Raw genomic sequence first — 14,926 nt, forward strand, 5'->3', positions numbered from 1 at the left:
GTTTGCTATTACTTCCAATTTTGCTTTTACTGTATTAAATAAGCCCTATTAAAGCATACCAAAGATGGTTTTCTATGCAAAATAAATAGACAGAAAATGAATGAAGCAAAAAAATATGCAGATGAAACCTTTCAATAATGAACTATAATTCCTAGTTTAACCGAAAGGCATTACCGTACGTGAGAACAAATATTGTCAGTGAGCACTAACAAGAAAATTCAGCAGTGCATTATGCCATAGTTTCCTATGATCTAAACCGGTTGGAGACACGAATTGTTAATGCATCTTCCTTTGATCAAGAACTGGCTGGAGACACAAAGTATTAATATTTTACTTATAATATGAGCAAGAACAGAGCCAAAACTAAGGTCCCTAAGGAAATGCAGCATTATCTTTATGCTAAATATACATTTCAAACACATGTCAAATAAACTGGATTTGAGATAGTGTCAAATGTATCCCGCCGGTAACGAGCGCCATGGAGGGATAGAGAAAAAAACGTGCGCTTGGCCATGGAGGCAGTAAGGGCGCGGTGAGAGGCGGAGACGGGCTGCAGACCTACTTTATCCATAGTTTTAAATAGCGCGCTAAGCATCTTAGCGGCGGACCTCTTCCAAATGCTATAGCGTGCTATAGCGGAGCTATAGCGCGCTATTTGAAATGTTTGTTCATTTGTTTGGATCAAAGTCTCTTAGCGCAAGCCCTTTTGTAAACGCTATAGCGTGCTATAGCGGAGCTATAGCGGGCTATTTAAAACAGTCTTTATCTTCCCGGCGGCTGCACCCCGGCATGACCGGAGCCCAGCCATTTGGTAGGTGTTAGCGTCTCATCATCAACAGAAAGCAGCAGCAATGTGGGATTCTTATAAAAGAACCAAGACACAGTCAGCATTACATGCCAGTTCCGTGCCAAATCAAGCGCACTAATACCTGCAAGCATGAACTATGGCACCAGCATAATTTTCTCTTGCATGTAAAGCATATTTAATATTCGTTGGTAACTCCGAACCTGAATACCACCATCTTCACCAAATTTCCCATGTATCACTGGGAAGACAATGTCAACGTTGGCAGCAAGATGCTCCACGAATTCACACAGGGAGCCGAATTCTTGTGCTAGACTATAGAAAGTGAAGTTTAGAACTGAACAATTTGATATGGACTAAACATTAGTAAGGAAGAGAAATAAACCATGGCAGTAAGCTCACCTTTCAAGCTTGAAATCAAAGTCTGAAGGGGTGTTGGAATACAGCTGTGGAGTAGGAACACAAGAGAGTGTCATTTTACAAACAGAGTGCTCCAATCAATAAAATACTACCTTTTATCCATGAGGGTATCCCAATCAAACCAAACAGAGTAGGCAATTGTTTAATCAGAATTCAACCAAGGGAATTATTGTATGACCATGTGTAGAGAGACATGAAAGTGGGTTCAGATAATGCATCGGCAGATTCAGTTCAGACAAACTAACTAACACCACAAGTAAGCAGCGAATGACAAAATATTCAGCTAAGAAATGTTACTGAATGATTTCAGACAAGCGAATTCAGTACAGTCAAACTATTACTCTGGCTGAGTGTCAAAAACGCTCTTATATTATGGGACGGATGGAGTATATGATTATCAGATTATTTATAAAGAAATCAAAGCGGGACTCTGATAATGCATCGCCGGATTCAGTTTAGATAAATGCATTAGCAGCACAGCAAAGCAGCGAATGACTGAATATTCACTTAAGGAATTAATAAGAGCAGTTAAGAAGATAGGTAGCTCACCTGCGCCGGCAATATTGCAAACTCGTTCATGCCGCAGTCGATGTAGTAGCAGCTCACCAACAAGTCCTCACCCTGCATCCAGCATTCCTCATCAGCGAACCAACAAGCAAGGGCGCGGTGAGAGGCGGAGACGGGCGGGAGACCTACTTTATCTTCCCGGTGGCTGCACCCCACCACGACCGGAGCGCAGTCACCGCCACCCTTCTCCAGCACGGATCCACCGTTCGTGTGCACTTTCTTTGCCAGCATCGCCAAAGAGAAAACTGAAGGAGAGCAGGAGGCGTAGTGGAGAGCATGGAAGGAGGGGAACGGGGCGAGGTGCGGAGGAAGCGGGTGAGGCGTTGGGGATGGGTACGATGGCCAGGGTGCTCCAACCCTGCTGCTCCTTCCACCATCGCCATCCTCCGGTCTCCTTCTCTGCCACACCCCTCTTCTCCACTCGACAGAGCATCGGGAGCTGGCTGGCGAGGGCGGGGTCGAAGACGTGGGAGCAGGAGAGGGGCGAGTGACAACAGTGACCACGCGTTAGCTCTTCGACGGAAGGAGGAGAGAAGTGGAGGAGAGGAGGCAGCGGCAGCAGGAGAGGAGGAGGCGGCGGCGACAGGAGAGGCGGAGGCGTCTGCGGTTGGTGGCGGATTAGGTCACGGGCTGGCTTCGTTCTGCTCGCTCACTGCGTTGTCTGGCCTTTATATGTTCATCAATGCGTGAAATGACGAAAATGCCCCTGGGAGGACATCGATTTACATGCGGTGGCACAACGCTATACGGGGCGAATTTACACGTGGCACAGCGCTATACGGGGCGACGTGGATGGCTTCCTCGTGCCTAGCAGTTCTTGAGGGTTTATATGTTCAATGAAGGCAAATCACAATCATTTGCGCACTCCTAGCCGCTGGCCGGCATTCTTTTTCCTCTTTTCTTTTAGATGAGCGGTAAGGAATATAATAACCACAACTACAAGTCTACAAGTGAGGTCGTCACAAAAAAAGAAGTTGAGTATACGTTGTGCTGTGAGAACATGTAATTTTACTCACGGCTCCTGCCTTATCGTCCTACGCATACGTGGTAAAATCGTCTAGGTCCTGTCAAATAACCCAAAAATCCAAGCTATGATCAACAAGTCAAAGAAGAGAGGAGGTAAAAATGACAAGTAGTCAAAGATGACGGCTCAGTGAAAAAAGGCTCAATATTACGGTGTAGAGATAGGTGGCCTAGTCCACCATAGACTATGCGCCATCCCTCGTGAAGATAGAAATTACAAGAGCAGCTATAGAGCCCCGGGTGTTCATGTGACCTTGCACATCTCAAGGACACTGTGAATATTGATTAATACAGGAGTAGGTTTGGAGCACATAGACGGCCATGTGCCCCAGAGGAATGTCCACCATGAAATGAGAAACAATTAAGATTAGACTTGTGTGCGAAAGAGCAACCAATTAATTAAGAGCACGACTTGGTTAATCAGAAAGGATTTTAAGAGTGCGCCGAGACGGGGTTTGGGAGCACAACCAACCTCAAACACTCCAACCAACTTCTAAATGTTAGATAATCTTGTTAAAGATGGTTTATTAGTGTTAGCTAAGTTAATTAGCGATCAGGTATTGAAGTACTACGTACTAGTTGGTCTAGTTTCTGTAGTACATGTATGGCTTGGAGTAGTAGTTTGATTGGGATTGGTTAGCCGTGTCCTAGTAGTATATTGTCTACGTGAGTCAAGGTGTAATACAAGTCCGTTTAGGACTTGTACGTGTGGCCGTGTGCGTTGGGCTGTGTATATATATACATATGCCCCGCGTGAGTTGTACCGAAAAAGAAAACAAAAAATCAATAAATAAAAAAGAAAGGCATGACACGTGCCTTTGGCGAAAGTTTTCGCGTGTGCTTGTGTTCGTCTGTGATTTGATGTGATCGATCCTGTGGTCGAATTCCAACAATTGGTATCTAGAGCAAGGTCGATTTGAATCCGTGCTTGCCCCGGGGAGGTGACTTACTAGCGCCTCGGGGCGGGCGATATGGTCGCTGGGTGGTGCAGCGACAAGGAGGAGCGGGCGATGAACTCGCTAGGTGGTGCAGCGATAAGGAGGATCAAGCGATCGTCGGTCGGCGGAGCGACATGGAGGGAGACGGCAGGATGTCGTCAGCAAGGTGGTAGAAGATGATCGTTGATGGGAGTGGTGGTGCCGAGGTGCGGTGCCGGAAAGTCATCAAGATCGTCGTCTACGAGGTGTCGGATGAGTCGAGGAGTCGTGCGAGTTTGCATGGTCAGTTGTCGTTGCGTATGTGAGTCGTCATCGTGTCCAAGTGCTCGTCTTGGTGATGATTCGTTGAAGTGGAAGCGGTGTGCACGGTGTTCTGTGAGTCATGTCCATGTCCTCGTGGAGCATCCTGGTAGCGGCCAGCGTGGGTTTGGTGTGATGCCGAAGGCGGACGGTGGTAGGTGAAGCCATCGTAAAGCGAGGAGATGTGCGAGCAGTGGAGAGTGGATCTACTGTAAGCAAGTACAGGGAGTATGGTGCGAACCGAGTGCAAGGCAGCGGCCAAGCAATGGCGGTGGCACAACATGGCAGCAAAGGAGAGGCGTTGCATGTTTCCAAGCGGGTTATACTCAGTGTACGGATATGACAGTTGAAGATCAAGCTCGGCGTGTAGTGGGACAGTGACCAGTTAAGTTGAACGACGTGAAGACTGATGATGCGTCCAGTCTTGCACGTTGCACGCGTAGATGCGACCGTGTGGGCTGGTAGTCCGGATCATGCGTCGGAGTTTGGATCAACAAGTTGCGGATATTCAACGAGTCAAGATGAGATAGAGCATAAAGGAGATGACAGCATCAAGATTAGGAGGAGATTGTTAGATAATCTTGTTAAAGATGGTTTATTAGTGTTAGCTAAGTTAATTAGCGATCAGGTATTGAAGTACTACGTACTAGTTGGTCTAGTTTCTGTAGTACATGTATGGCTTGGAGTAGTAGTCTGATTGGGATTGGTTAGCCGTGTCCTAGTAGTATATTGTCTACGTGAGTCAAGGTGTAATACAAGTCTGTTTAGGACTTGTACGTGTGGCCGTGTGCGTTGGGCTGTGTATATATATACATATGCCCTGCGTGAGTTGTACCGAAAAAGAAAACAAAAAGTTAATAAATAAAAAAGAAAGGCACGACATGTGCCTTTGGCGAAAGTTTTCGCGTGTGCTTATGTTCATCTGTGATTTGATGTGATCGATCCTGTGGTCGAATTCCAACACTAAAACCACACAGCGGCCATGGACGCCAAGCTGATGGTGGCCACCGACGGTGGCGAAGTCTACAAGTTGAAGGATGGGCTGAACAAGGAGGATACCATGTCGATGGTTGATGCGACGGCGACGAGTAAGAAGCCTTCCGAAGAGGACCAATCCCCAGCTGGTACCATCAACCCCTTGCTTCTGTTATCGGCGCGCGAGGGCTCCTCGATGGCACTGAATGTCCTTTTAGAGAGGGAAGACGCAAAACGTCCACCACTGATGATTATTTCTCAAGAATTTCTCGAGTTGGTAGAGGGAGGCAGCAGTGGCCAAGGAAGAACTGCAGTGTCAATTTTTGGTGATGTAGAAGAGGGCGTCGACGACCAGCCTGCTGCTTCACTTGCAGCTGGAGCACTCCTCAAGGGCGTCACTCCTGATGGTGATACTGCACTACATGTGGTCGCGCAGAATCACGAGGATGGCAAACATTTCCTGGAGTATGCCGGCATCATCTACGGAAGGGACAGGGGGCTCCTGTTTGCGAGGAATCACAAGGGTGACACACCCTTGCATTGTGCTGCCCGAGCTGGGAACTCCAAAATGGTTTCTTATCTTGTTGATCTAGCTGCACGCGAGGGTGCCGACACGAAGCTCAGGCTCCTGAGAATGGAAAATAAGCGTCATGAGACGGCCCTGCACGAGGCTGTCCGACACGAAGACGGTACAATTCTGGGTCAGAAGGAGAGAGGAGCTTTGCTTGATGCTACTGACACCGCCGGAGAAAAAAGGAATAAGGATGATGCTGCGGGCGCACCGGAAGAGAAGAATATAGTCAAACTGCTCATGGGTGCTGATCCAGAGTTAGCTAATTATCCTGCGGATGGCGTTTCACCCTTGTATCTAGCCATCTTGCTGGGGAAGAGTACAATTGATTCTGTACGATAAGAGTGGTGGTAATCTCTCCTATTCCGGCGCAGATGGACAAAATGCCCTGCATGTTGGTGTTCTTCCACACAGAGACTCAGGTACTCACTAAATGCATATATATTTTACAACTTCCATGTCTACTCCCTCATTCTAAAACTTGGCATCCCCTCGAATTTTGAGCCTACCTTTAGCATACATTTGATAAACTATAACTTACTAGTAGACTGCCCGTGCGTTGCTACGGGCATTAAAAAAATATTGGTTGTGGTTATTTTTAACTTTTTACTGGTTCCATATGTTAACATAATGCATGTCAAATTTTACATCTATATAAAAGATAGCTATTAATAGACAATTTTTTAAAAAAAATCCTTACAATAAGAAAATGAAATTTGACTATGTTTACATAGAAAGACTTATCAGATCTGATGCAAAAAATAAAGTAAGTGTTACAGAAGCGCTGATAGCACTTGGATGCCTTTTATGCTTAAGATCGACCGTCTCAGGAATCTGGTCCATTGTTACTATCCATTAATTAAAGACAACACATGGAGGATTTTGAACCCTTCAAACAAATGCTCCAATGTACTACTACAACCAGAAACTTGATTGCATTATGCAATTGCCTAGAAAACTATTACATACAAAATTAGGGACTTAGAACCATACCATTTAGGAACCATGGAAACACAAAATATTTGAGCCCTTCCGCATCTATTATTCATAGCTCACAACATGTTGGACAGACCTCATCTACTTTTCTTGGCTCAAAAGTATCGAGGCCCCTCCGGCTGGGCTCAACTTCTAGGATATTTCTTCTTTGAAGGCCAGGAAAACAGTCATCCGGTATCCAATATGATCAATGGCGATCGCAAATGATACTTATAATTACTTGATGTTTTCATGAACAATATGTAAGTAGTAAAGTATTTATAATCAACATCTTTCATTTACCATCTTCTCATCTCGGGTGCAATTGCAGTAGCTTGATCTAACAACACCCGACTGGAATATAGTCACAGAATGTGCTTTAATTAGAAACACAACAATCAGGTATTACGCAATCACATTGAATGTAATAATTTAAGTTCAACAATAATGAATAACATGATATTGTTTAACAATAGGTCTTGCTCTTAGCATGGTAACCATTCCAATGACCATTGCACACAACTTCAACCTTCTGGATCTCTAACATTACATAGCCCCATGTAAATTGCATACATGTAATCCTTGTAAATATTTTGCCCAATAGGCTTTTAACCAACTGGGTTTTTATGAAAAGGCCAGTTAAGTGAATGATAACATCGTGAGTTGATTCATGGTAAGATCATGCCAACTTTCACAAGTATATCAGCAAGACAACTCCATCTAGGAGATTCTCTAAGGAGAAAATCATATTCTACACATATAGCAAACCTGCATCATATAGCACTACAAATTAATGCTTGACATTCAATTTGAGTTTATATTTTGTTCCATCCATATACATGGTATATAATGTTGCATTTAAATAAGCCAAACTCAGAGCATGAAATTATGCCGTGGATCATGTTCTGTTGAAGAAAAATAACCCCGAGGTTTATTGATCTGATTCAAGTGAAATAAGGAGGGAACAAATGAATGAATGAATCACGTAATATATCATTTCTACAAGGGAACCCATCAGCCTCCTCACTGGCGTCGAGGAATCCCATTTGGCTATTTCCTCCGCCCCAGGCCTCAACATCTTGTATAACATGTCCTCTGTCGCCCTTGACGTCTTCTCCGCCAGCGCCATCGCAAAGCCATGTCAACCATGTTTCACTTCACGCCTCACATATCACAAGTACTATTACTCAACCATGCATATGAGTGAAGTATAGGAATGGATCACTATTACAGTACTATGCACACAACATAATTAGTTTTGCCGAGTGAAAGGGAGGGTTATATCATCCCTATATGCCATTGACAAGACCGCATTGACCACCTCGGGTATGGCTGTTGGGATGATTAACAATGACTCAAAACAGAGAAGGGGAGGCAGATTTGCATTATTGTATTGTTCACTCTCCTGATTAATTGACATATGAGCTACCATGGCCAATCATATAACCACTCGTCAGAAATCCAGCTAAAAGTGTAAAGGAAGGACTACACTCAAATCTCATTCCTACGAACACTCCAAACATGTACATAAGTGATCATAAATAAGGTCATGACAACATCAAATTAATGCAATACTCCAGGTATTGTCCAAAGGCCCACTAATTTAGTAGCAGCCCGTTCATGGATTTCCCAAACCTGACCCTTTCTACAAATTAACATAGATATTGAAGAGAATCTAGTTGTTACAATCGGTTTAAGCAATATCATAGCTATGTGGAGGTCATTGGCAGCCCTGACACCCCTGCCGGAGTTCAGTGAAGCCCTTGAGCTCCTCCTCCAAAATACCACAAAATATACCAACTTTGAAGATTACCCTTTCTATAGACATAACTAAGTTTTGACTTGCATAGATCTGAACCTGCACAATTCCAAATAAAATCAATGCTTGGGAGATGACTTACCTTCTATATGACTCTGGTAGTTGTCGTTGAGCCTTTCACTACTGATGATGGGATGAGTTGCCTTTTTGTGAGGTGTGTCCCAATTTAAGTTTTGTTCAGAATTGCATGCGAAGTAGATCATAGAAACAAAATCTGTAGTTCTGAATCCTACAATCTTAAGGAAAGTTATTTCGAAGTAATGGACTATATACACAAACTCCAAATCTCTAAGAAATTCCTGTCAGTAAAAGATGCTCTTACACTGTTGGACACTATATCCTTCAAAAACACATACAGGTCTGTGCTAAAAAGACTACAAGTCTTCTCGCATAGCAGCAACTCTATCTTTTCTTTGTTCACCATATACCCATGCAAGAACTCCGCAAAGGTACGCATGCACCTCCCTCTCCAGCAAGAACTTGACCGACTGCCTCTCCTCAGACTTCCTGCACCTCAAGGCCATATCAGAAAAAATAGAGAAACCACATACAACCAGAGTACATGAGTTTATATTTTGTTCCATCCACACACATGGTATATAATATTGCATTTTAAAATCTAAACTACTATAATTATTAGCAGCAAATATTGCATCATAGTAAATTAAATAAGCCAAACTCGGAGCATGAAATTATGCCCTGGGTCATGTTCTACTGAAGAAGAAAAACCCGAGGTTTATAGATCTGATTCAAGTGCAATAAGGAGGGATCAAACGAATGAATGAATCACACAACATCTCAGTGCTACAACGGAACCCATCGGCCTACTTCTCGCTGGCGCCGAGGAACCCCATTTGGCTATTTCCTCCACCCCCGCCCTCAACATCTTCTAAAACATGTCCTCTACCGCCCTTGACGTCTTCTCCTCCAGCGCTGTCACAAAGACATGTCAACCATGTTTCACTTTACACATCACGTATCACAACTACTACTACTCAACCATGCATATGAGTGAAGTATAGAAATGGATCTCTATTACAGTAATATCTACACAACATAATTAGTTTTGCCGAGTAACACTTGTATATTTGAATTTTTGAGGGTATTACAAATCACTAAAAACTGTGTCAGAAGCTATTAATCAATATTTTGTCTACAATAGACCTACATACCATCTGGAGAACTTTCACGTGGCTGAATTTTTTGATTGGGTATACATTGTCATGGCTGACAATCTCCCACGGGATAAAGTTCTCAAAAGTGTTAAACATCATAGTTATTATGGATTTTCTAGATAAAAAAACTGTAAGATTGCCATGGCTGACAATCTTCCACGGGCTAAAGCTCTCAAAAGTGTTAAACATCATAGTTATTATGGATTTTCTAGATAAAAAAGATTGTAAGATTGTCATGGCTGACAATCTCCCACGGGCTAAAGCTCTCAAAAGTGTTAAACATCATAGTTATTATGAATTTTCTAGATAAAGGACAATGTATGCAAGTCCAAACTTGTAGACCCTAATGATCTGCTCACAGTGATATAGTAAACAACTGATTTCCAATTCTTCTTTACCAATAATCGGCAACCAACCCATGTATTTAGTTATAAAATTGTTTCTAGAAATATTCATACTAATTCGCTGAGTTCTGAGACACGCAAAAGATACTTTCAACAAGGTTACAATATTAATCAAGATAAATTTATGGCTTCAGATCTAATACTATAGTGGTTCTCTCGCATCGTGCATGTTGTAAGATTTTTTGTTTAGTTAAATAGTGGATAAAAAATCTAAGCCACCCAACCAAATTTGTAAACCGCTTCTACAAAATCGAAACAAAACTTAGTACTTCAATTAGACAATTTCACAATCAAACAAAGCATCAATTAAATAGTGTTAGTCCCAAGTGTATGAATCACTTACAACAAAGCTTGCTAACCCGTCCAGCTACATCATCAATCTCGTATCCAAACTTCTTCGTGGCCTCTGTGTAGCCGCTGGTGATGTCGAGGTTGCCCAATGTTGTCTGTTAGAATGCGGGCCTGCAGGTAATCCATGAACAGGTTGTAGTTCTGCTTGGGATCAATCTTTGGTAAGTGTCAATCCATCTAGTATAAGAGTGTTCTAAACTCATTTATCAAATACCATGCTCTAAACAAACTCATGTGAGAAAATGAATCTAGGAAGTGTAAATTAGTAGCAGTAAGAATTGTAAGAAGCCCTCGGCTCAAACTATAATATAGCTAAAATAATAATTAATTTAAAAGTTGTGATACATATGAATTAAACAACCACTTGATGAAAGATTCAATAGTTGAAACAATACAATTTTCTTTATATGGACATATATTAAACAAAATTTAGGCATTTATAGTTGGAACACCATATCTCGTTACTTCAGCTGCCACGCCGTTCTCTCTATCAAATTAATATGTGATTGCATCAGAACATAGCAGATATCTTGATCAACTCCTAACAGGATTCAAGTCAACATTGAAATCTGCAGGAAGATCATGGATCAGCAATGTAAGAAAGGAAATAATCATAAAAATAATAATCAAGATGTTGTAATCCCTTGATGTATACGCATGGCGATTACATAATAGTGTAAAAACAGATTGGAACAATACAAACAGAACTGAAAGTTTCCTGTTAAGTTAGGAAATCAGAAGCATTGCTCAGCTTGCTAAAATCATGCTTCATTTAACAACATGAGAGCTCAAACTAAGTTCATGTGGCTTTTGCTCAAGAGTGGTCATGAATTGTTCAGCAAAACAAAAAGAAGTGCATATGATTTTACCAGACAGCACGACAACAAGCGCATAGAACACACACACCCTCAGTAATGACAGCAAGCGCACAGTGGCAGGGGCACACCACACACATGCGAAGCAGCAATAGTAACAAGTGCACATCAGCAAGCAAGCATGCACGCTAGCGGCTACAAAAAGCTATACGGTGGCTTGTCTCCCTCAACCTCACCGGCAACCAAATTGACCTCGTCACCTCATGCCCACCCTGTCTCTCCCGCTCTCCCTTCCATCCAACGTTGTCCAGCCTTCCACCTGTCGTTCTCGTATTACTCCGGACCAAGACCATCCTGTCTATCTCCGATCAGCCTCCTTCCTCTCGTATCCTCTCTCCAATCCCCGCTGCCACCTGCCTTTCTAGCAGATCAGGGCAGAGCAAGGCATCGAGGGATGGTACAAACATGTCTTCCAAGGCATCAAGGTCAGGTCGGCCCCTCCGATGTGACGGCGGTGACGGGTGGAGAAGGGAGACGGTCGACGGCCCGAGAGACAGGGACCGAGAGGAGCGGAGTTTCGTGCGGGGGTGGAGTATTTTTGTGCGTGCGTAGGGGGAAGTGGAGATAAAAAAACGACAAATAAACCATAGGAAAGTGGGATACAGAAAAAACCGGGGAGGCTATCCCACCAAGTGAGACATTAGGAGTAGAGATCCTTATGGTTTTACACTGAGCATGAAGCCATAAACCACAAAAAAACCCGGCATGTTTCTTTTACTAAAAGGAAAACTTAAGTCAGCACATAGCAAGTTGTGGTAAGTGTACTTCATGTCCAAGTGGTTTGAGTTAGCTTGATTAGTCAGATGAACATGCTCTAGGCTAGAAGGACATTAGCTAAGAAACTTAATATTAGCAAAGAAAAGATGGATAATCTTACCTGGACTTCTTGCCATGATGACGCCTTGACAGAGAGCACAACAAAGAGTACTACATCAAAAGAGTACTTAATATTAGCAAAGAAAAGATGGATAATCTTACCTGGTTATGTAGTATACTACATCAAACAATGATCACATTCTTTAAAGAAAAATATGTAGTATACTACATCAAACTGCATGAAAATCCCAATCAATATGAGGCAATGTGGTGCGTAAATGAGTGCAGAAACAAGAGTATATTCATTTATATAAAAATAAAATAAATATGCTCTATGAAAATGACTCACACTTGATCTATGATATGGACTTCTGCGCAACATGCTTTATATGAGTCCCCTACTGAATGACCTAAATAAATATTCTATAAAAATTTCAGATGTGTCATGAATAGCTCACAAGAACTCGGTACAAGTTAATGCATTGCAAGTGCTTAGAATGCACCCGAAAATATAGTCGATAGAGGAGCAACAACAGACTTGTTTATCAGTGTCTGCATATTGCGATCCTGTTATGAAAAAACATCATCTGACATACAACTTTTGGTGAAACATCATATATTACAACTTACAACAAGGAGCTGTAATTTTTTTCTTTTATTTTTGCGGGGAAGAAGGAACTGTAACTTAAAGAGCATGTCAACCTAGCTACCTAGAAATGCTTTGAATCCATGATTCAGCGCAGTCATCTCATAGATGCAGCAACCTGAAAATTGCAGATGTTTAGCCAAGATAATAATGCGAGCAACACATGCAACGGAATGTTAATTAGATTTGAATACTTGCCTAGCAACCATATGGTGGACTTGGAGCCATATGGAATGTCAGCAAGAAGTTCAGAGAACATGTAATTGGTTCCTACAACCTCAGAGGAGACATAGTGTATCAAATCATAAGGAACTTAATTAGAACATCTACCTATGGGTTGAGCAAGGACAACTTAATTAAGGGCTCTAATAAATCATCAGAAGTCGATACTTTGGGCGGCCCAAAATCACATGTTTCAGACAATATATTCAGAACACAAGATAACCCCGTTAGTTATTTCAACTATTCATAGTGCAATTATTTTTCAAGTATTTTTCCTATCTGGTTTTAGTAGAGCATACTTACCAATCCATATATTTTGGTCATTGGCAAGAAATATATCCGAACAGTGAAAAAAATACAATCCGTGGTGAGTAATTAGCTAGGATTAACTAAACTATGAATTAAGATAAGGCCGCTACTATTATCACAAGTTCAACAACTAAAAATGCAAAGACGGACTCACTCAATTTATTAGCGATCCAAGCCATCCAACTAAACTGATGAAGTCGGGTAAGTAGAAGCAGCCAGGCTACTTTTGCTCGGGTTCTGAAACTGATGCATGTGCAATACTAAATCATAGAAACCAGTGAAATTTCGTGAACTCGGGATGGATCATGAGATGCTTACCGTTTTTAACCAGGTGCCAGAACCTGAACGCATGGGTGGCAGTGCCGCTGCTATACGAAACATCAGGCGCATACGAGCCAAAGGGGCTGTCCGCGACGCCATCAGGGGACGTCGTGCGACCCTTCTCGCTGCAAGGGTGGAATACGGAGGCACCGCCGCTGCTGATAGTTCAGCGGTGGAGGGCAATCGGAAAGATGGGGTTGGACGGGATTGGGAACATCGATCTGGTGGTGTGCAGAGGAGAGGCACTTCCAGACCTGGCCGACACTACTCTTGTTCCTAGCAGAGCAGGAGATGAGTAGGCCGCCACCGATCCCGTTTCCGGCCTCTTTAGATTTGCCCTCGTACAGCCGATCATGACCGCCTCTCGTTCCCGGTGGCACCATGGAGACTGAATGCAGGAAGACGTGGAACAAGGGGGGGCGGGGGCAGCATGGCGGCCGGAGGCGACGACTCCTCGCCCGCCTCGGTGGCCTCCGCAGCCACCCTCTCCCGGTTCTTGGCGTGCTCGCAGATCAACGCGATGAGGTACTACTGAAAGAGAAGCGACGAAAGGTGAGAACCATAGCCGGGTTAGGGAAGAAATTGGGGAGGGGGGGCAAGGAAGAACCATGATGGAGGAGAGCCGGAGGTGGAGGGAGGAGAACGCCCGGCGGCGGCACACTGGGCATGGAGGCGGCGGCATGGAACCCTAAGCGGGCGAGAGGGATGAGAAAGATGGAGGGTGAGACCGTGAGAGGATGGAGCGTGGGGTGGAGTATCGGCTTTGCGGCACCGGAAATGAGACAAAAAAAAAACAACGAAAAAAACCCAGCGAAAGTGGTGGGGCGAAAAAAAATCATGGTAGGTGAGACGAAAATAAACCCGGAACGGAGACTACCAACTGAGACATTAGGAGTAGAGACTAGAAGAACGCCCGTGCGTTGCAACGGGGCCACATTAACTTTAAGAGTTCAATATTAATCATGTTAATAATACATTTAATATTCTCACACATATCAAGTGACACTGGCGACCTTTTTTGTCAATTTAGCAACGGGCTCAGTTGCAACGGGCTCTTTATACATATCAGACAACTCGCTACTACTTAAACTACAACTATGGCTACCAATATTTTTTTATCAATTTAGCTCAGCAATAATGCCTAGCTTAATAGACTGCTTTGCATTCACCCTCTCAGAAGACAGAGAGAACCAATTCAACATGTCAGAAGATTAACAGAAATTTCATTTGTATGCACTAGTAGAAAAAGAGGCTTCCGTCCAGCCTCATTAGTCGCGAAACTGTAGGAACCGCGACTAATGAAGTCTTCAGTCGCGGTTCGGCAGATGAACCGCGACCAAATGCCTGGGCCCAGGGCGCTCGCGGGCTTTAGTCGCGGTTGGCCAGGCCAACCGCGACTAAAGGTGCCCAAAGG

At 43.4% G+C, this 14,926-nt stretch overlaps 1 protein-coding gene across 1 annotated transcript; it reads left to right on the forward strand.

The window, feature by feature from the left end:
- Nucleotides 1–5,035: 5,035 nt before the first annotated feature.
- On the forward strand, nt 5,036–5,941 carry LOC119304384. The gene has a single exon (XM_037581564.1). It carries the CDS (start codon nt 5,036–5,038, stop codon nt 5,939–5,941), a length of 906 nt encoding a protein of 301 aa, XP_037437461.1.
- The last annotated feature ends 8,985 nt before the right edge of the window (nt 5,942–14,926 follow it).

The sequence above is a fragment of the Triticum dicoccoides genome, chromosome 5A (genome assembly GCF_002162155.2).
Source record: "Triticum dicoccoides isolate Atlit2015 ecotype Zavitan chromosome 5A, WEW_v2.0, whole genome shotgun sequence".
Classification (NCBI taxonomy): Eukaryota; Viridiplantae; Streptophyta; class Magnoliopsida; order Poales; family Poaceae; genus Triticum; species Triticum dicoccoides.